The 21,327-nt window shown below is 42.6% G+C and overlaps 1 protein-coding gene across 1 annotated transcript in view; it reads right to left on the bottom strand.

The window, feature by feature from the left end:
• The window catches only part of LOC311120374 (zinc finger protein 385D-like), a gene marked incomplete at both ends in the record, with an annotated part of 20,904 nt that extends 11,528 nt beyond the window's left edge, over window positions 1-9,376 (bottom strand). Inside the window, 2 exons of the mRNA XM_084157841.1 lie at window positions 8,976-9,097; window positions 9,361-9,376. Coding sequence (XP_084013967.1) covers window positions 8,976-9,097; window positions 9,361-9,376 — 138 coding nt within the window. The remainder of the gene's footprint in view (window positions 1-8,975; window positions 9,098-9,360) is intronic.
• Between the last annotated feature and the right edge of the window lie 11,951 nt (window positions 9,377-21,327).

Genomic DNA, 21,327 nt, shown 5'->3' with positions numbered 1-21,327 from the left:
CTTAACCCTAACCCATGACTCTACACTCTCCTCTCAACCCTAACCCTAACCCATCACTCTACAATCTCCCCTCAACCCTTACCCATCAATCTACACTCTCCCCTCAACCCTAACACATAACTCTACATTCTCCCCTAAACCCTAACCCATCACACTGCACTCTCACCTAAACCCCAACCCATCACTCTACACTCTCACTCAACCCTAACCCATCACTCTCCCATCAACCCTAACCCATCATTCTACACTCTCCCCTCAACCCTAACCCATCACTCTACACTCTCCCCTCAATTCTTACCCATCAATCTACACTCTCCCCTCAACCCTAACACATAACTCTACATTCTCCCCTAAACCCTAACCCATCACACTGCACTCTCACCTAAACCCCAACCCATCACTCTACACTCTCACTCAACCCTAACCCATCACTCTCCCATCAACCCTAACCCATCATTCTACACTCTCCCCTCAACCCTAACCCATCACTCTACACTCTCCCCTCAATCCTTACCCATCAATCTACACTCTCCCCTCAACCCTAACACATACAGTGGGGAAAAAAAGTATTTAGTCAGCCACCAATTGTGCAAGTTCTCCCACTTAAAAAGATGGGAGAGGCCTGTAATTTTCATCATAGGTACACATCAACTATGACAGACAAATTGAGTTTTTTTTTCTCCAGAAAATCACATTGTAGGATTTTTAATGAATTTATTTGCAAATGATGGTGGAAAATAAGTATTTGGTCACCTACAAACAAGCAAGATTTCTGGCTCTCACAGACCTGTAACAACTTCTTTAAGAGGCTCCTCTGTCCTCCACTCGTTACCTGTATTAATGGCACCTGTTTGAACTTGTTATCAGTATAAAAGACACCTGTCCACAACCTCAAACAGTCACACTCCAAACTCCACTATGGCCAAGACCAAAGAGCTGTCAAAGGACACCAGAAACAAAATTGTAGACCTGCACCAGGCTGGGAGGACTGAATCTGCAATAGGTAAGCAGCTTGGTTTGAAGAAATCAACTGTGGGAGCAATTATTAGGAAATGGAAGACATACAAGACCACTGATAATCTCCCTCGATCTGGGGCTCCATGCAAGATCTCACCCCGTGGGGTCAAAATGATCACAAGAACGGTGAGCAAAAATCCCAGAACCACACGGGGGGACCTAGTGAATGACCTGCAGAGAGCTGAGACCAAAGTAACAAAGCCTACCATCAGTAACACACTACGCCGCCAGGGACTCAAATCCTGCAGTGCTAGACGTGTCCCCCTGCTTAAGCCAGTACATGTCCAGGCCCGTCTGAAGTTTGCTAGAGTGCATTTGGATGATCCAGAAGAGGATTGGGAGAATGTCATATGGTCAGCTGAAACCAAAATAGGACCTTTTGGTAAAAACTCAACTCGTCGTGTTTGGAGGACAAAGAATGCTGAGTTGCATCCAAAGAACACCATACCTACTGTGAAGCATGGGGTTGGAAACATCATGCTTTGGGGCTGTTTTTCTGCAAAGGGACCAGGACGACTGATCCGTGTAAAGGAAAGAATGAATGGGGCCATGTATCGTGAGATTTTGAGTGAAAACCTCCTTCCATCAGCAAGGGCATTGAAGATTAAACGTGGCTGGGTCTTTCAGCATGACAATGATCCCAAACACACCACCCGGGCAATGAAGGAGTGGCTTCGTAAGAAGCATTTCAAGGTCCTGGAGTGGCCTAGCCAGTCTCCAGATCTCAACCCCATAGAAAATCTTTGGAGGGAGTTGAAAGTCTGTGTTGCCCAGCGACAGCCCCAAAACATCACTGCTCTAGAGGAGATCTGCATGGAGGAATGGGCCAAAATACCAGCAACAGTGTGTGAAAACCTTGTGAAGACTTACAGAAAATGATTGACCTGTGTCATTGCCAACAAAGGGTATATAACAAAGTATTGAGAAACTTTTGTTATTGACCAAATACTTATTTTCCACCATAATTTGCAAATAAATTCATTAAAAATCCTACAATGTGATTTTCTGGATAATTTTTTCTCATTTTGTCTGTCATAGTTGACGTGTACCTATGATGAAAAGTACAGGCCTCTCTCATCTTTTTAAGTAGGAGAACTTGCACAATTGGTGGCTGACTAAATACTTTTTTCCCCCACTGTAACTCTACACTTCCCTCAACCCTAACCCATAACTCTACACTATCCCCTCAACCCTTAACCTTACTCTCACCCATCAATCTACACTCTCCCCTCAACCCTAACCCATCACTCTACACTCTCCCCTCAACCCTAACCCATCACTCTCTCCCCTCAACCTCAACCCTAACCCATCAATCTACGCTCTCTCCTTAACCCTAACCCATCATTATACACTCTCCCCTCAACCCTAACCCATCACTCTACACTCAACCATAACCCATCACTCTACACTCTCACCTCAACCCTAACCCATCACCCTATCCCATCAATCTACACACTCCACTCAACCCTAACCCATCACTCTACACTCTCCCATAAACCCTAATCCATCATTCTACACTATCCCCTCAACCCTAACCCATCAATCTACACTCTCCCCTCAACCCTAACCCATCATTATACACTCTCCCCTCAACCCTAACCCATCACTCTACACTCAACCATAACCCATCACTCTACACTCTCACCTCAACCCTAACCCATCACCCTATCCCATCAATCTACACACTCCACTCAACCCTAACCCATCACTCTACACTCTCCCATAAACCCTAATCCATCATTCTACACTATCCCCTCAACCCTAACCCATCACTCTACATTCTCCCCATAACCCTAACCCATCACTCTCCCCTCAACCCTAACCCATCAAGCTACACTCTCAAATCAATTCTCTCACCTTAACCCTAACCCATCACTCTACACACTCCACTCAACCCTAACCCATCACTCTACACTCTCCCATCAACCCTAATCCATCATTCTACACTATCCCCTCAACCCTAACCCATCACTCTACACTCTCCCCTCAACCCTAACCCATCAAGCTACACTCTCAAATCAATTCTCTACCCTCAACCCTAACCCATCACTCTACCCTCTCCCCTCAACCCTAACCCATCACGCTACATTCTCCCCTCAACGCTAACCCATCACTCTACACTCTCCCCTCAACCCATCAAACTACACTCTCCCCTCTACCCTAATCCACCACTCTACACTCTCCCCTCGACCCTAACCCATCATTCTACACTCTCCCCTCAACCCTAACCCATCACTCTACACTCTCCCCTCAACCCTAACCCATCACTCTCTCCCCTCAACCCTAACCCATTTCTCTACACTCTCCCCTCAACACTAACCCATCACTCTACACTCTCCCCTCAACCATAACCCATCAAGCTACACTCTCAAATCAATTCTCTACCCTCAACCCTAACCCATCACTCTACCCTCTCCCCTCAACCCTAACCCATCACGCTACATTCTCCCCTCAACGCTAACCCATCACTCTACACTCTCCCCTCAACCCATCAAACTACACTCTCCCCTCTACCCTAATCCACCACTCTACACTCTCCCCTCGACCCTAACCCATCATTCTACACTCTCCCCTCAACCCTAACCCATCACTCTACACTCTCCCCTCAACCCTAACCCATCACTCTCTCCCCTCAACCCTAACCCATTTCTCTACACTCTCCCCTCAACACTAACCCATCACTCTACACTCTCCCCTCAACCCTAACCCATCAAACTACACTCTCCCCTCTACCCTAACCCATCACTCTACACTCTCCAGTCAATGCTAACCCATCACTCTACCCTCTCCCTAAACCCTAACCAATCAATCTACATTCTCCCCTCAACCCTAAACCATCACTCTCCCCTCAACCTTCACCCATCAGTCTACATTGTTTCCTCAACCCTAACCCATCACTCTACACTCTACACTCTCCCCTCAACCCATCAAACTACACTCTACCCTCTACCCTAACCCATCACTCTACACACTCCCCTCAACCCTAACCCATCATTATACACTCTCCATTCAACCCTAACCCATCACTCTCCACTCAGAACTCTGTCTGTCACCTCCCTCAGAGGGACCAGGAAGTGGAAGCTCCAGTATAGCACTATGTATGATGTGTTTCCATCTACTGACACGTAACCCATAACTCTCTCTTCTACAGAACAGGAAATATACAAAGACAGGTTATATGAGGGATGGAGAGAGTGAGAGGTGAGATTTGTACGTGTGAAAAGAGGAAGATACATACAGACAGATATACGGACAGAGAGAGAGAAAAGGAGAGAAATTGACAGTGTAAAGGAGAAAGAGAGTGATGGCTTAGGGTTGAGGGGAGAGTGATGGGTTAGGGTTGAGGGGAGAGTGATGGGTTAGGGTTGAGGGGAGAGTGTAGAATGATGGGTTAGGGTTGAGGAGAGAGTGTAGAGTGATAGGTTAGGGTTGAGGGGAGAGAGTGATGGGTTAGGGTTGAGGAGAGAGTGTAGAGTGATAGGTTAGGGTTGAGGGGAGAGAGTGATGGGTTAGGGTTAGGGTCAGGCATACAAGGCTCACTGACTACGATAAAATAACCTCTTGATTTTCAACCAGCCGACACAGCATAGGCCTACCTTCACTGTTTTGCTGTCTATCTCCGCAACCTTGTCATAGACATAGTAATCTTTTTACACATTCACAACAAAGCCTCCTGTGATGTGTATGAAAACATCATTACCAAGCCCAGCAAGGAGGGCCCTCAGGGGCCAGGACTAGCCAGCGTGTCTCAGGGGCCAGGAGTAGCCAGCGTGTCTCAGGGGCCAGGAGTAGCCAGCGTGTCTCAGGGGCCAGGAGTAGCCAGCGTGTCTCAGGGGCCAGGAGTAGCCAGTGTGTCTCAGGGACCAGGACTAGCCAGCGTGTCTCAGGTGCCAGGAGTAGCCAGCGTGTCTCAGGGACCAGGAGTAGCCAGCATGTCTCAGGGTCCAGGACTAGCCAGCGTGTCTCAGGGGCCAGGAGTAGCCAGCGTGTCTCAGGGTCCAGGAGTAGCCAGCGTGTCTCAGGGACCAGGACTAGCCAGCGTGTCTCAGGGACCAGGACTAGCCAGCGTGTCTCAGGGACCAGGACTACCCAGTGCGTTCAGGCTGTGTTTTCAACCCAGGTTCAACTCACCCCCTAGCAAAGACCTGGACCGAGAGTTCTAATAAAAAGACCTGGACAGAGAGTTCTAATAAAAATACCTGGACAGAGAGTTCTAATAAAAAGACCTGGACAGAGAGTTCTAATAAAAAGACCTGGACAGAGAGTTCTAATAAAAAGACCTGGACCGAGAGTTCTAATAAAAAGACCTGGACAGAGAATTCTAATAAAAAGACCTGGACCGAGAGTTCTAATAAAAATACCTGGACAGAGAGTTCTAATAAAAAGACCTGGACAGAGAGTTCTAATAAAAATACCTGGACAGAGAGCTCTAATAAAAAGACCTGGACAGAGAGTTCTAATAAAAAGACCTGGACCGAGAGTTTTAATAAAAAGACCTGGACAGAGAGTTCTAATAAAAAGACCTGGACAGAGAGTTCTAATAAAAAGACCTGGACAGAGAGTTCTAATAAAAATACCTGGACAGCGAGTTCTAATAAAAAGACCTGGACAGAGAGTTTTAATAAAAATACCTGGACAGAGAATTCTAATAAAAATACCTGGACAGAGAGTTCTAATAAAAAGACCTGGACAGAGAGTTCTAATAAAAAGACCTGGACCGAGAGTTCTAATAAAAAGACCTGGACAGAGAGTTCTAATAAAAATACCTGGACAGAGAGTTCTAATAAAAAGCTTGGTGTGGAAACAACAGAGTAGAGCAGCGGTTCCCTTCTCTGTTCCGGGGTCAAAATTGAGGACCACCAAATCACCGTAAAGAGCACTTGAGGACCACCAAATCACAGTAAAAAGCTTGAGGACCACTAAATCACAGTAAAAAGCTTGAGGACCACCAAATCACTGTCAAAAGCTCTTGAGGACCACCAAATCACTGTCAAAAGCTCTTGAGGACCATCATTCACAGCTGCAGAATTTTTCAAACATTAAAACTATATATTTTTATTTTATTCTTTTTTTACCCCCTTTTTCTCCAAAATTTCGTGATTATGATCTTGTCTCATTGCTGCAACTCCCGAACGGGCTCGGGAGAGGCGAAGGTAGAGTCATGCGTCCCCCCGAAACATGACCCGCCAAACCGCGCTTCTTAACACCCACTCGCTTAACCCGGAAGCCAGCTGCACCAATGTGTCAGAGGAAACACAGTTCAACTGACGACCGAAGTCAGCCTGCAGGCGCCCGGCCTGCCACAAGGAGTCACTAGAGCGCGATGAGCCAAGTAAAGCCCCCCTGTCCAAACCCTCCCCTAACCCGTACGATGCTGGGCCAATTGTGTTCCCGCCCTATGGGACTCCCGGTCACGGCCGGTTATGATCGAACCCCAGGCTGTAGTGACGCCGCAACACTGCGATGCAGTGCCTTAGACCGCTGCGCCACTCGGGAGGCCAAATGTAATCAATTTTAGCAGTGAATGTAACAAATGAAAGGCCTATTACGATTATTATTATTTTAAACAATTTGCATTGTGAAAAGTACTGTAACATTGCATATAATACCATTAATACTCCCAACTGCTATTATTTTTGGAATAAAAAAATAACTATAATAATTTTTTTTTTTTTAAATATCATAATCGCAGACCACCTGCACTACCCCAGTGGTCCGCTGAACCACTGGAGTAAAGCTCGCCTCAGGATGTGTGGAGAAATGTCAAATAATTGTGTACTACTAACTAAGACACAACAACAACAACAACAACAAAAATAACAATGTACTGTATGTTAGGTCTGAATTTATACAAATATATTGTTTCTGTGCATTTCAGAGTTAAGCGGACAGAAAATGTCACGCATGATGGACCCATGGAGGACATAGTGTATTATTTATACATGTTGACTCTAACCTATTCTTTATGGGAGATGGTTAACTGACATGTACTGTAATACATTTGTTTCTCAACTGCTGTGTTTGACCAGATTTCAGTCTCTGCAGTGTGACATGTTGATCAAACCTTTAGACGAGTCTCATCTTGCACAGTCCCACCTTTCTTTATCAATGGTTGTGGCCCTTAGCTAAGTCACTCTAGGTCACCTCAGTGTCAATTTTGATTATTGTGACAGGCGCCCAATCCCAAATCAACCCTTAGGGGGATTTTCCACCTGGCCTATCAGAAGGGCAAAGCAGAGATCCCTGTATTACCACTGGTTGCTTATCTAATCTCTTCAGATCTACACACGTGTGTAGGTGGAAACAGAGCCATATATGTACAGTCGTGGTCAAAAGTTTTGAGAATGACACAAATACTAATATTCACAAAGCCTCAGTTTTGATGATGGCAATTTGCATATACTCCAGAATGTCATGAAGAGTGATCAGATTAATTGCAATTAATTGCAAAGTCCCTCTTTGCCATGAAAATGAACTTAATCCCCAAAAAACATTTCCACTGCATTTCAGCCCTGCCACAAAAGGACCAGCTGCCATCATGTCAGTGATTCTCTTGTTAACACAGGTGAGTGTGTTGACGAGGTCAAGGCTGGAGATCACTCTGTCATGCTGATTGAGTTAGAATAACAGACTGGAAGCTTTAAAAGGAGGGTGGTGCTTGAAATCATTGTTCTTCCTCTGTTAACCATGGTTACCTGCAAGGAAACACGTGCCGTCATCATTGCTTTGCACAAAAAGGGCTTCACAGGCAAGGATATTGCTGCTAGTAAGATTGCACCTAAATCAACCATTTATCGGATCATCAAGAACTTCAAGGAGAGAGGTTAAATTGTTGTGAAGAAGGCGTCAGGGCACCCAAGAAAGTCCAGCAAGCACCAGGACCGTCTCCTAAAGTTGATTCAGCTGCGGGATCGGGGCACCACCAGTGCAGAGCTTGCTCAGGAATGGCAGCAGGCAGGTGCGAGTGCATCTGCATGCACAGTGAGGCGAAGACTTTTGGAGGATGGCCTGGTGTCAAGAAGGGCAGCAAAGAAGACACTTCTCTCCAGGAAAAACATCAGGGACAGACTGATATTCTGCAAAAGGTACAGGGATTGGACTGCTGAGGACTGGGGTAAAGTCATTTTCTCTGATGAATCCCCTTTACGATTATTTGGGGCATCCGGAAAACACCTTGTCCGGAGAAGACAAGGTGAGCGCTACCATCAGTCCTGTGTCATGCCAACAGTAAAGCATCCTGAGACCATTCATGTGTGGTGTTGCTTCTCAGCCAAGGGAGTGGGCTCACTTACAATTTTGCCTAAGAACACAGCCATGAATAAAGAATGGTACCAACACATCCTCCGAGAGCAACTTCTCCCAACCATCCAAGAACAGTTTGGTGATGACCAATGCCTTTTCCAGCATGATGGAGCACCTTGCCATAAGGCAAAAGTGATAACTAAGTGGCTCGGGGAACAAAATATCGACATTTTGGGTCCATGGCCAAGAAACTCCCGAGACCTTAATCCCATTGAGAACTTGTGGTCGATCCTCAAGAGGCGGGTGGACAAACAAAAACCCACAAATTCTGACAAACTCCAAGCATTGATTATGCAAGAATGGGCTGCCATCAGTCAGGATGTGGCCCAGAAGTTAATTGACAGCATGCCAGGGCGGATTGCAGAGGTCTTGAAAAAGAAGGGTCAACACTGCAAATATTGACTCTTTGCATAAACTTATAGAATGCTTGTAATTATACTTCAGTATAACATAGTAACATCTGACAAAAATATCTCATAACACTGAAGCAGCGAACTTTGTGAAGACCAATACTTGTGTCATTCTCAAAACTTTTGACCACGACTGTACATATTTACATATGGCTCTGGGTGGTAGGGGCATCAATCTTCTGTGATGACAACATAGTGATTGACAGCATTGTAACTATGGTGATGGTGATGATTGCCACTACTCACTTCACTGAAGCCAGGGAACAGGCTGAACGGGAGGAGGGGCTTTAGCTCCATGGAGGTTTGAGCTCCGCCCGCAGGGGGCCCGCGGGCCAATGAGTGCATGGTGGTGTTCTGACAGACGTTACCTAGGAGACACAGTAATCAAGTCAATTCTAAACAGATTTGTCTCGTAAAAAAAAGAGGGTGAGGAAGAGGGGGTCAATCACAGGTTTACTGACGTTCACAAGCAAGCACATAAACTCCTTAATGTGTCCTCCTCTGTGATTAGCTCTGTTTGTGTGGGTGAGTTCCTGATTATGGAGAGATTGTTTTGTTTTTGCATTTCTACTGAGCCTGATTACAGTTTGATTCAGAATATATAATCGTAACATCAGAGACCCACGCACACCCTGCTGCACAACCATTAGACCTGACTACCTTAAGAGTGTGTGTGCATGTATGAGCGAGTGTGTGTCTGTGCATGTGTTTTCTCTGTTCCTATCCCTGTCTTTCTCTCGCTCTCCCTTTCCCCCCCTTTCTCTTTCTCTGGATTGAAGGGTTTGTATTTTGTCCTGTAGTTCTTTCAATTTAGTTGGAGAATTGAGTGGGTTCTGGTAGTCCTTCATAGCTGAATCTAAGATTTTTAATTGATCATGTATATGTTTTTGCAGTTTATTCTTTGTTATAGAGCCAAAAAGATGGTTTATCTGTACGTCTACATTTTGGATAGATAGCTCTTCATGTTGTTTGTTTAGTGTGTTCCAATTAGCCCAGAAGTGGTTAGATTCAATGGATTCGTCAATTACATTGAGCTGATTTCTGACTTTTTTCTTAGTGTATTTCTGTACTGTTTCAGTGTTTTCTCTCTCTCTCTCTCTCTCTCTCTCTCTCTCTCTCTCTCTCTCTCTCTCTCTCTCTCTCTCTCTCTCTCTCTCTCTCTCTCTCTCTCTCTCTCTCTCTCTCTCTTTCTCTCTCTCTCTCTCTCTCTCTCTCCTTGTGGCAACAAGTCACACATCTTGCTGCTGTAGTTGCACACTGTGTTATTTCGTCTAATAGATATGGGACAAATTCTTTGTGGGTCTGTGTAATCTGAGGGAAATATGTATCTCTGATATGGTTATACAGTTGGCAGGAGGTTAGGAAGATTGTCCTGTCATGATTTGGTTGGGTCTAATTGTGTTGCTGTTCTGGGGCTCTGTGGGGTCTGTTTGTGATCAGAGTCCCCGTACCAGTTGACGGAGGGGACTCTTCTCCAGGTTTATCTCTCTGTAGGTGAGAGCTTTGTTATGGAAGGTTTGAGAATCACTTCTTTATAGGTGGTTGTAGAATTTAATTGCTATTTTCTGGATTTGTATAATTAGCGGGCATCATCCTAATTCTACTCTGCATGCATTGTTTGGGGTTTTACATTGTACACAGAGGATGTTTTTTCAGAATTCTGCATGCAGAGTCTCAATATGGTATTTGTCTAATTTTGTGACTTCTTCATTGGTGAGTGTACCCCAGACCTCACAACCATGATGGCGTAAAAGGCCCTTCTCGCCTTGTCTCTCAGATCGTTCACAGCTTTGTGGAAGTTACCTGTTGTGCTGCTGTTTAGGCCTAGGTAGGTATAGTTTTTTGTGTGCTCTAGGGCAACATTGTCTAGGTGGAATTTATATTTATGATCCTGGCAACAGGACCTTTTTTGGAACACCATTATTTTTGTCTTACTGAGATTTACTGTCAGTGCCCAGGTCTGACAGAATCTGTGCAGAAGATCTAGGTGCGGCTGTAGGCCATCCTTGGTTGGGGACAGAAGCACCAGATCATCAGCAAACAGTAGACATTTGACTTCAGATTCTAGTAGGGTGAGGCTGGGTGCTGCAGACTGTTCTAGTGTTCTTGCCAATACATTGATATATACAGTAGGGAGAACAAGTATTTGATACACTGCCGATTTTCCTACTTACAAAGCATGTAAAGGTCTGTAATTTTTATCATAGGTACACTTCAACTGTGAGAGACGGAATCTAAAACAAAAATCCAGAAAATCACATTGTATGATTTTTAAGTAATTAATTTGCTTTTTATTGCATGACATAAGTATTTGATACATCAGAAAAGCAGAACATAATTTTTGGTACAGAAACCTTTGTTTGCAATTACAGAGATAATACGTTTCCTGTAGGTCTTGACCAGGTTTGCACACACTGCAGCAGGGATTTTGGCCCACTCCTCCATACAGACCTTCTCCATATCCTTCAGGTTTCGGGGCTGTCGCTGGGCAATACGGACTTTCAGCTCCCTCCAAAGATTTTCTATTGGGTTCAGGTCTGGAGACTGGCTAGGCCACTCCAGGACCTTGAGATGCTTCTCACGGAGCCACTCCTTAGTTGCCCTGGCTGTGTGTTTCGGGTCGTTGTCATGCTGGAAAACCCAGCCACAACCCATCTTCAATGCTCTTACTGAGGGAAGGAGGTTGTTGGCCAAGATCTCGCGATACATGGCCCCTTCCATCCTCCCCTCAATACGGTGCAGTCGTCCTGTCCCCTTTGCAGAAAAGCATCCCAAAATAATGATGTTTCCACCTCCATGCTTCACGGTTGGGATGGTGTTCTTGGGGTTGTACTCATCCTTCTTCTTCCTCCAAACACGGCGAGTGGAGTTTAGACCAAAAAGCTCTATTTTTGTCTCATCAGACCACATTACCTTCTCCCATTCCTCCTCTGGATCATCCAGATGGTCATTGGCAAACTTCAGACGGGCCTGGACATGCGCTGGCTTGAGCAGGGGGACCTTGCGTGCGCTGCAGGATTTTAATCCATGACGGCGTAGTGTGTTACTAATGGTTTTCTTTGAGACTGTGGTCCCAGCTCTCTTCAGGTCATTGACCAGGTCCTGCCGTGTAGTTCTGGGCTGATCCCTCACCTTCCTCATGATCATTGACGCCCCACGAGGTGAGATCTTGCATGGAGCCCCAGACCGAGGGTGATTGACCGTCATCTTGAACTTCTTCCATTTTCTAATAATTGCACCAACAGTTGTTGCCTTCTCACCAAGCTGCTTGCCTATTGTCCTGTAGCCCATCCCAGCCTTGTGCAGGTCTACAATTGTAACCCTGATGTCCTTACACAGCGCTCTGGTCTTGGCCATTGTGAAGAGGTTGGAGTCTGTTTGATTGAGTGTGTGGACAGGTGTCTTTTATACAGGTAACGAGTTCAAACAGGTGCAGTTAATACAAGTAATGAGTGGAGAACAGGAGGGCTTCTTAAAGAAAAACTAACAGGTCTGTGAGAGCCGGAATTCTTACTGGTTGGTAGGTGATCAAATACTTATGTCATGCAATATAATGCAAATTCATTACTTAAAAATCATACAATGTGATTTTCTGGATTTTTGTTTTAGATTCCGTCTCTCACAGTTGAAGTGTACCTATGATAAAAATTACAGACCTCTACATGCTTTGTAAGTAGGAAAACCTGCAAAATCGGCAGTGTATCAAATACTTGTTCTCCCCACTGTATATACAAATCTAAATATGGAAAATGAACCTATAACTAACTTATAACTAAATAACGGTCATCTTAACCATTATATCAGTACTACAACTACCATCATTGTTACTACCACTACTACCACCACCACCATCATTAAACTGCCATCATTACCATTACCACCCATATCACTACTATTTGGAATGATAAACAACAATAATAATGGTAATAACAATAATAGCAATAACAATAATAATATGTACATTACTATTTACTATGCAGATGTTATTATTCAGTGTCCCTCAGGCTATGGCAGGCAAATACATATTTGGCTGCAAGAAGAGCCATTGCTCCTTCGCCTATGAGTATTTTTAGTTTTTCCTCTGTGTTTAATAAGTTAAAATTTGGAATAAATGTAGTCATTTCTGTGAATAATGAATCTCTTTGTGAGGAATATTTATCACAGTAAAGAAGAAAGTGCATCTCTGTTTCTACCTCCCCTGTCGTGCAGTGACCACATATACGCTCCTCTTTGGGTAGCCATGTCTTTTTATGTCTGCCGGTTTCTATTGCCAATTGATGGTCACTCAGCCTGTACTTGGTAAGGATCTGTCTCTGCTTCGTATCTCTGACAGAGTAGAGATAATCAGCCAATTCATATTCTCTGTTTAGGGTCAGATAGCAATTTAGTCGGCTTTGGGATTTTGTTTCGTTTTTCCAATGTTGTAAATATGAGTCCTTTGATTGGTTCATGATTTTGTTAATTGGAATTATTTATTTTGAAGCAGTGCTGGTGTCAGCTTGGTTGGTTAGGTCCAACACCAGCTGACTGAGAGGGCTCGTTTCTGGGCTCAGCTCTTGGGTTTGAAGTGCTTTAAATTGCAGACTTGAATTTGGACTTGAATTTAGATGTAGCCAACATTTTAATGATATTTTCTGTATTTTCATTACTACTGGAAAGCGGCCCAATTCTGCCCTACATCCATTAGTTGGTGTATTTCTCTGGACTTGTTGAATTTTCCGACAGAATTCTGCATGTAGGGCTTCAATTGGATGTTTGTCCCACATTGTAAAGTCCAGTTTATTGAGTGGCCCCCAAACCTCACTTCCGTAAAGAGCTATTGGTAGGATTACACTGTCAAATATTTTGGTCCAAATTCTAATTTTGAATAATTTCATTTTTATTGCATACAATGCTCTGTGGGCTTTTTCTTTGAGTGCATTCACTGCCATATTAAAGTTTCCCGATGCAGATATGGTCAGACCAAGGTATGTGTAATTTTTAGTGTGTTCAATTATGGTGTTGTTCAGGGTGAATTTATATTTGTGTTTCTGACATCTGTTTTTTTTTTGGAAAATCATGATTTTAGTTTTTTTGAAATGTACTGCCTGGGCCCAATTATTACAATATTGCTCTAGAATGTTAAGGTTCTGTTGAAGATCTTCTTTGGTTGGTGATAGAAGTACCAAGTCATCAGCATATAGCAGGTATTTTACCTCTGTGTCAAATAGTGTGAGTCCTGGGGCTGGAGAATGGTCCAACATGTCTGCTAATTCATTGATATAAATGTTGAAAAGATTTGGACTCAAACTGTAGCCTTGTCTCACACCTCGACGTTGTGAAAATAATTATGTTCTTTGGTTTTTGATTTTTATTGCACACTTGTTTTCTGTGTACATACATTTTATTAAGTCATACACCTTACCACCAAGCCCACTTTGGAGAATTTTGTAGAATAGCCCTTCATGCCAAATAGAATCAAATGCTTTTTTAAAGTCAATAAAGCAAGCAAAGATTTTGCCCTCTTTTTTTTTGGTGGACATGTTTATTAATTAGTGTGTGTAAGGTGTATATATGGTCAGTAGTGCGATGGTTAGGGAGAAAGCCAATTTGACATTTACTTATTACATTTTTCTCTTGAAGAAAGGTTTGAATTCTTGAATTCAAAATGCTACAGAAAACCTTTCCCAAGTTGCTGTTTACGCAAATTCCCCTGTAATTATTGGGGTCTGATTTGTCTCCACTTTTGTGGATAGGGGAGATGAGCCCCTGGTTCCAGACATCAGGGAAGCAGCCAGAAGTTAAAACTATGTTGAACAACTTAAGTACAGCATTTTGCAACTCAGGTGTGCTGTTTTTCAGCATTTCATTTCTGATGTTATCTAGACCACAAGCCTTCTTTGATTTTATAGATTTTAGCTTTTCATTTAGTTCTTGTTGGGTTATTGGGTAATCTAATGGATTTTGGTTGTTTTTAATGAGGATGTTCAATCTTTCTTGAATTTCTAATTGGTTCTGTTGTAAGTCTTTTTGTGGGATGTTTTTGCATAGATTATCAAAATAAGTTTTCCAAATTCCTTCATCTTGTATTGCTAATTCTTGTGGCTTTGTCATGCTTAAATTGTTCCACATGTCCCAGAACTGATTTTGGTCAATTACACTTTCAATTTCATCAAGTGTCTTGTTGGTATAATTTAATTTATTGCGTTTTAGTGTATGCTTATACTGTTTCAGAGTTTCAAAGTATTCATAGCGTAGATCTGGGTTGTTTTGCTGCTTATGTTTTTCATTTGAAATTTGTCTTAGGTGTTTTCTAATTGTTTTACATTCGTTATCAAACAATTTTTCAGAAACATTTTGTTTTTTGTTTCTGATGTTGCATTTCTTTGATTTTCTCAAATTTGCTTTCGATGCTGCTTTTTGGAAAATGCAATTTATGTTTTGAGTAGCCGAATTGACACCTTCTTTATTGTTTTGGTATTGTGAGTAATTGAAAAACTGTATAGAGTTCATCATTTCATTTGAGTTCAATGTTTCAATGAATCTCTCTGCACTGTTTTGAGCCCATCTGCACGATTGGTTCATGTTGTAGAGTTTATTCGGCTGTTTTTTTGAATGAATATTGCCGGTTAATTTCTTCAGAAACACGTTGATCTGACTGTGATCTGACAATGGTGTCTGTGGTCTGACAGTGAATGGAGGAGGGGTCAATGTCAGTGATGGCATAATCGACTACACTTGTCCCAAGAGCTGAGCAGTAAGTAAACTGACCTAAAGAGTCCCCTCTGATTCTACCATTAAGCATGTACAGGCCTAAGGCTTGACAGAGATGCACTAACTCCTTCCCATTATTGTTCAGTATTTGGTCAGAACTGTTTCTATTATTTATATTTGGGCTACTGTACAAGGAGGGGTGTCCCAATATGTGGTGGTTACCTCCCGCATCAGTGTAGTCAGGCTCAGAACCTGTTCTTGCATTGAAATCTCCACAAAGAAGCACTTTACCCTCTGCCTGAAATTGAATGATTTCTGTATGGAGATTGTCAAAAAACTGATCATCATAATATGATGAATCTGAAGGAGGAGCATAAGCTGCACATATGTATACATCATTGTCACAATAGATTGTACCTTTGTTAAGTTTTAACCAAATGTGATTAGTAAATTTTTTCATTTCATTCAGTGCTAAGTCCTGCTTATGCCAAATGATGATTACACCTGAGTTTCGGCCCCATTTAAAAATTTTACGTTTGATTGATGGTAGTAAACTTTCTCTATAGCCTGAGGGACACTGAGTATCTATGTCTCCATGACACCATGTTTCCAGTAGGATTATGATGTCCTGTCCCTTGATGTTTTTAATCATTCTGGATTTGTTGTTTTATAACCAAAATGTGAAGAGTACAGGCCCTGGATATTCCAAGAGCTGATAGTTAATGATCTCATTTATAATAAGTGATATTCACTGGTTTGAATAAAGTACATTGAAAAAAATAAATAATAATAATAATAATAGTAATATATAATATATCTATATATCTATATATACAGTGGGGAGAACAAGTATTTGATACACTGCCGATTTTGCAGGTTTTCCTACTTACAAAGCATGTAGACGTCTGTAATTTTTATCATAGGTACACTTCAACTGTAAGAGACGGAATCTAAAACAAAAATCCAGAAAATCACATTGTATGATTTTTAAGTAATTAATTGGCATTTTATTGCATTCAAGTATTTTTTTAGCCAGATCCTAATTGGTATGTCAAATTTTATGTTCCTTTTGATGGCATAGAAGGCCCTTCTTGCCTTGTCTCTCAGATCGTTCACAGCTTTGTGGAAGTTACCTGTGGCGCTGATGTTTAGGCCGAGGTATGTATAGTTTTTTGTGTGCTCTAGGGCAACGGTGTCTAGATGGAATTTGTATTTGTGGTCCTGGCAACTGGACCTTTTTTGGAACACCATTATTTTTCTCTTACTGAGATTTACTGTCAGGGCCCAGGTCTGACAGAATCTGTGCAGAAGATCTAGGTGCTGCTGTAGGCCCTCCTTGGTTGGTGACAGAAGCACCAGATCATCAGCAAACAGAAGACATTTGACTTCAGATTCTAGTAGGGTGAGGCCGGGTGCTGCAGACTGTTCTAGTGCCCTCGCCAATTCGTTGATATATATGTTGAAGAGGGTGGGGCTTAAACTGCATCTCTGTCTCACCCCACGGCCCTGTGGAAAGAAATGTGTGTGTTTTTTGCCAATTTTAACCGCACACTTGTTGTTTGTGTACATGGATTTTATAATGTCGTATGTTTTTCCCCCAACCCCACTTTCCATCAATTTGTATAGCAGACCCTCATGCCAAATTGAGTCAAAAGCTTTTTTGAAATCAACAAAGCATGAGAAGACTTTGCCTTTGTTTTGGTTTGTTTGTTTGTCAATTAGGGTGTGCAGGGTGAATACGTGGTCTGTCGTACGGTAATTTGGTAAAAAACCAATTTGACATTTGCTCAGTACATTGTTTTCACTGAGGAAATGAACTAGTCTGCTGTTAATGAAAATGCAGAGGATTTTCCCAAGGTTGCTGTTGACGCATATCCCACGGTAGTTATTGGGGTCAAATTTGTCTCCACTTTTGTGGATTGGGGTGATCAGTCCTTGGTTCCAAATATTGGGGAAGATGCCAGAACTAAGGATGATGTTAAAGAGTTTAAGTATAGCTAATTGAAATTTGTGGTCTGTATATTTTATCATTTCATTGAGGATACCATCTACACCACAGGACTTTTTGGGTTGGAGGGTTTGTATTTTGTCCTGTAGTTCATTCAATGTAATTGGAGAATCCAGTGGGTTCTGGTAGTCTTTAATAGTTGATTCTAAGATTTGCATTTGATCATGTATATTTTTTTGCTGTTTGTTCTCTGTTATAGGGCCAAAAAGATTGGAGAAGTGGTTTACCCATACATCTCCGTAGATAGCTCTTCGTGTTGTTGTTTGTTTAGTGTTTTCAAATTTTCCCAGAAGTGGTTGGAGTCTATGGATTCTTCAATTACATTGAGCTGATTTCTGACATGCTGTTCCTTCTTTTTCCGTAGTGTATTTCTGTATTGTTTTAGTGATTCACCATAGTGAAGGCGTAGGCTCAGGTTTTCTGGGTCTCTATGTTTTTGGTTGGATAGGTTTCTCAATTTCTTTCTTAGGTTTTTGCATTCTTCATCAAACAATTTATCACTGTTATTAGTTTTCTTTGGTTTTCTGTTAGAGATTTTTAGATTTGATAGGGAAGCTGAGAGGTCAAATATACTGTTTAGGTTTTCTACTGCCAAGTTTACACCTTCACTATTACAGTGGAACGTTTTGTCCAGGAAGTTGTCTAGAATGGTTTGAATTTGTTGTTTCCTAATTGTTTTTTGGTAGGTTTCAACACTATTTTCCTTCCATCTATAGCATTTCTTAATATTATTCAGTTCCTTTGGCTTTGATGCCTCATGATTGAGTATTGCTCTGTTCAAGTAGACTGTGATTTTGCTGTGGTCTGATAGGGGTGTCAGTGGGCTGACTGTGAACGCTCTGAGAGACTGGGTTGAGGTCAGTGATAAAGTAGTCTACAGTACTACTGCCAAGAGATGAGCTATAGGTGTACCTACCATAGGAGTCCCCTCGAAGCCTACCATTGACTATGTACATACCCAGTGTGAGACAGAGCTGCAGGAGTCGTGACCCGTTTTTGTTGGTTATGTTGTCGTAGTTGTGCCTAGGGGGGCATATGGGGGAGGGAATGCTGTCACGTCCAGGTAGGTGTTTGTCCCCCTGTGTGCTGAGGGTGTCAGGTTCTTGTCCAGTTCTGGCATTTAGGTCGCCACAGACTAGTACATGTCCCTGGGTCTGGAAATGATTGATTTCCCCCTCCAGGATGGAGAAACTGTCTTCATTAAAGTATGGGGATTCTAGTGGGGGGATATAGGTAGCACACAGGAGGACATTTTTCTAAGTTGAGATAATTTCCTTTTGAATTTCTAACCAAATGTAAAATGTTCCTGTTTTGATTAATTTAATAGAGTAAGTTAGGTCTGCTCTATACCAAATTAGCATACCCCCTGAGTCCCTTCCCTGTTTCACACCTGGTAGTTTGGTGGATGGGACTACCAGCTCTCTGTAACCTAGAGGGCAACCAGTGGGTCTCTCTCTCTCTCTCTCTGTCTCTGTCTCTCTCTCTCTCTCTCTCTCTCTCTCTCTCTCTCTCTCTCTCTGTCTCTCTCTCTCTGTGTGTGTCTCTCTCTCTCTCTCTCTCTCTCTCTCTCTCTGTCTCTCTCTGTCTCTCTCTGTCTCTCTCGCTCTCTCTCTCTGTCGCTCTCTCTCTCTGTCACTCTCTGTATCTCTCTCTCTCTGTCTCTCTCTCTCTCTGTCTCTCTCTCTCTCTGTCTCTCTCTCTCTCTCTGTCTCTCTCTGTCTGTCTCTGTCTCTCTGTCTCTCTCTGTCTCTGTCTGTCTGTCTCTGTCTGTCTCTGTCTCTGTCTCTGTCTCTGTCTCTCTCTCTCTGTCTCTCTCTCTCTCAATTCAATTCAATTCAATAGACTTTATTGACATGGCAAGTACAATTACTTACATTGTCAAAGTATACATTTAACAAAAATGGTGGGACCAACAGCAATAATAATAGTAGTAGTGGAAATGGGATTACCATTAACAGCAACTACATTTACATTTACATTTTAGTCATTTAGCAGACGCTCTTATCCAGAGCGACTTACAGTTAGTGAATACATATTTTTTTATACTGCCCCCCCGTGGGAATCGAACCCACAACCCTGGCGTTGCAAACGCCATGCTCTATCAACTGAGCTACATCCCTGCCGGCCATTCCCTCCCCTACCCTGGACGACGCTGGGCCAATTGTGCGCCGCCCATGAGTCTCTCGGTCGCGGCCGGCTGCGACAGAGCCTGGATTCGAACCAGGATCTCTAGTGGCACAGTTAGCACTGCGATGCAGTGCCTTAAACCAACAACAATATTAATGAGAATAACAATACATTAAAGCAATAGTAGTCTACCAATCTCAACATGACTGAGAAGACACATTACATGCTATGAAAGCCAAAACAAAACAGGAAATATTATTGACATTACATTACACTTTTCACTGGCTGTCCCTCAGGTTGTGGCAGGAGGACACATATTTGGCTGCCAAAATTGCACATTTTGGCTTTTCACCCAATAAATATTTGATTTTTTCTTCCTCTTTTATAGTTTCAAATTCTTTGTACTGAATGATAATTTTGGGAAAGAAAGATTATCTTAGGTCTGAGTATTTGTCACAGTGTAATAGGAAATGCAGCTCTGTCTCTACCTCTCCCCAGGGGCAGAGTGAGCACAGCCTGTCCTCTCTGGGCAGCCAGGTTTACCTGTGACGACCGGTCTCTATAGCCAGACTGTGCTCACTGAGTCTGTACCTAGTCAGTGTTTTTCTCAGTTTTCTATCAGTCACAGTGGTCAGATAGTCTGCCACCATGTACTGTCTGTTTAGAGCCAAATAGCATTGAAGTTTACTTTGATTTTTTGTGGTGTCTTTCCAATAGGTGATATATTTTTCTTTTTGCTTTGTGATGATTTGGTTGGGCCAGATTTTCTGAGTGCTGTCCTGAGGCTCTATGAGGTTGGTTTTGGTTAGTGAACTGAGCCTCAGAACCAGCTGGCTGAGGGGACTCTTCTCTTGTTTCATCTCTTGACATAGTAGAGCTGTGTGATGGAATGTTTTGGGGTCACTTGTTTTTAGATGGTTGTAAAATTTGATGGCTCTTTTTTCTATTAGAATAAGGAGGGGGTATTGGCCCAATTCTGCTCTACATGCGTTATTTTGAGTTTTTCTTTGCACTTGCAATACAGTCTTGCAAAACTCTGCATGCAGTATTTCGATTGGATGTTTGTCCCATTTGGTAAATTCAGTATTAGAGAGCGGACCCCATACTTCGCTGCCATATAGAGCAATTGGTTCTATAACTGATTGGAACATTTTGAGCCAGATTCTAATTGGAATTTCGATTTTAATATTCCTTTTAATGGCATAGAATGCTCTTCTTGCTTTGTCTCTCAGCTCATTCACAGCCATGTGAAAGCTACCTGTGTTGCTGATATTAAGTCCTAGATATGTGTAATTTTTGGTGTGTTCTAATAGAACTGTGTCCAAATAGAATTAATATTTGTCATCCTGATTTCCGGACCTTTCTTGGAATATCATTATATTCGTTTTTTTTAGATTAACGGTCAGGGCCCAGGTCTGACAGAATCTGTGCAGATGATCTAGATGCTGCTGTAACCCCTCCTTAGTGGGAGACAGTAGCACCAGGTCATCTGCGTACAGCAGACACTTGATTTCAGTGTTGTGTAGGGTGAGACCAGGTGCTGCCGATTCTTCTAATGTTTTTGCCAATTCGTTAATGTAGATGTTAAATAGTGTTGGAGTTATTGGGCAGCCCTGTTTCACTCCACGTCCCTGAGAGAAGAAGTCTGTTTGCTTGTTGCCGATTTTAATCGCACATTTGTTTTTAGTGTACATTGATTTAATAACATCATATGTTTTCCCTCCAATACCACTTTCTATTAGTTTGTAAAAAAGACCTTCGTGCCAAATT

This window comes from Coregonus lavaretus (assembly GCF_964263955.1).
Source record: "Coregonus lavaretus genome assembly, chromosome: 3".
Taxonomy (NCBI): Eukaryota; Metazoa; Chordata; class Actinopteri; order Salmoniformes; family Salmonidae; genus Coregonus; species Coregonus lavaretus.
This window is presented reverse-complemented; position numbering and strand designations above follow the sequence as displayed.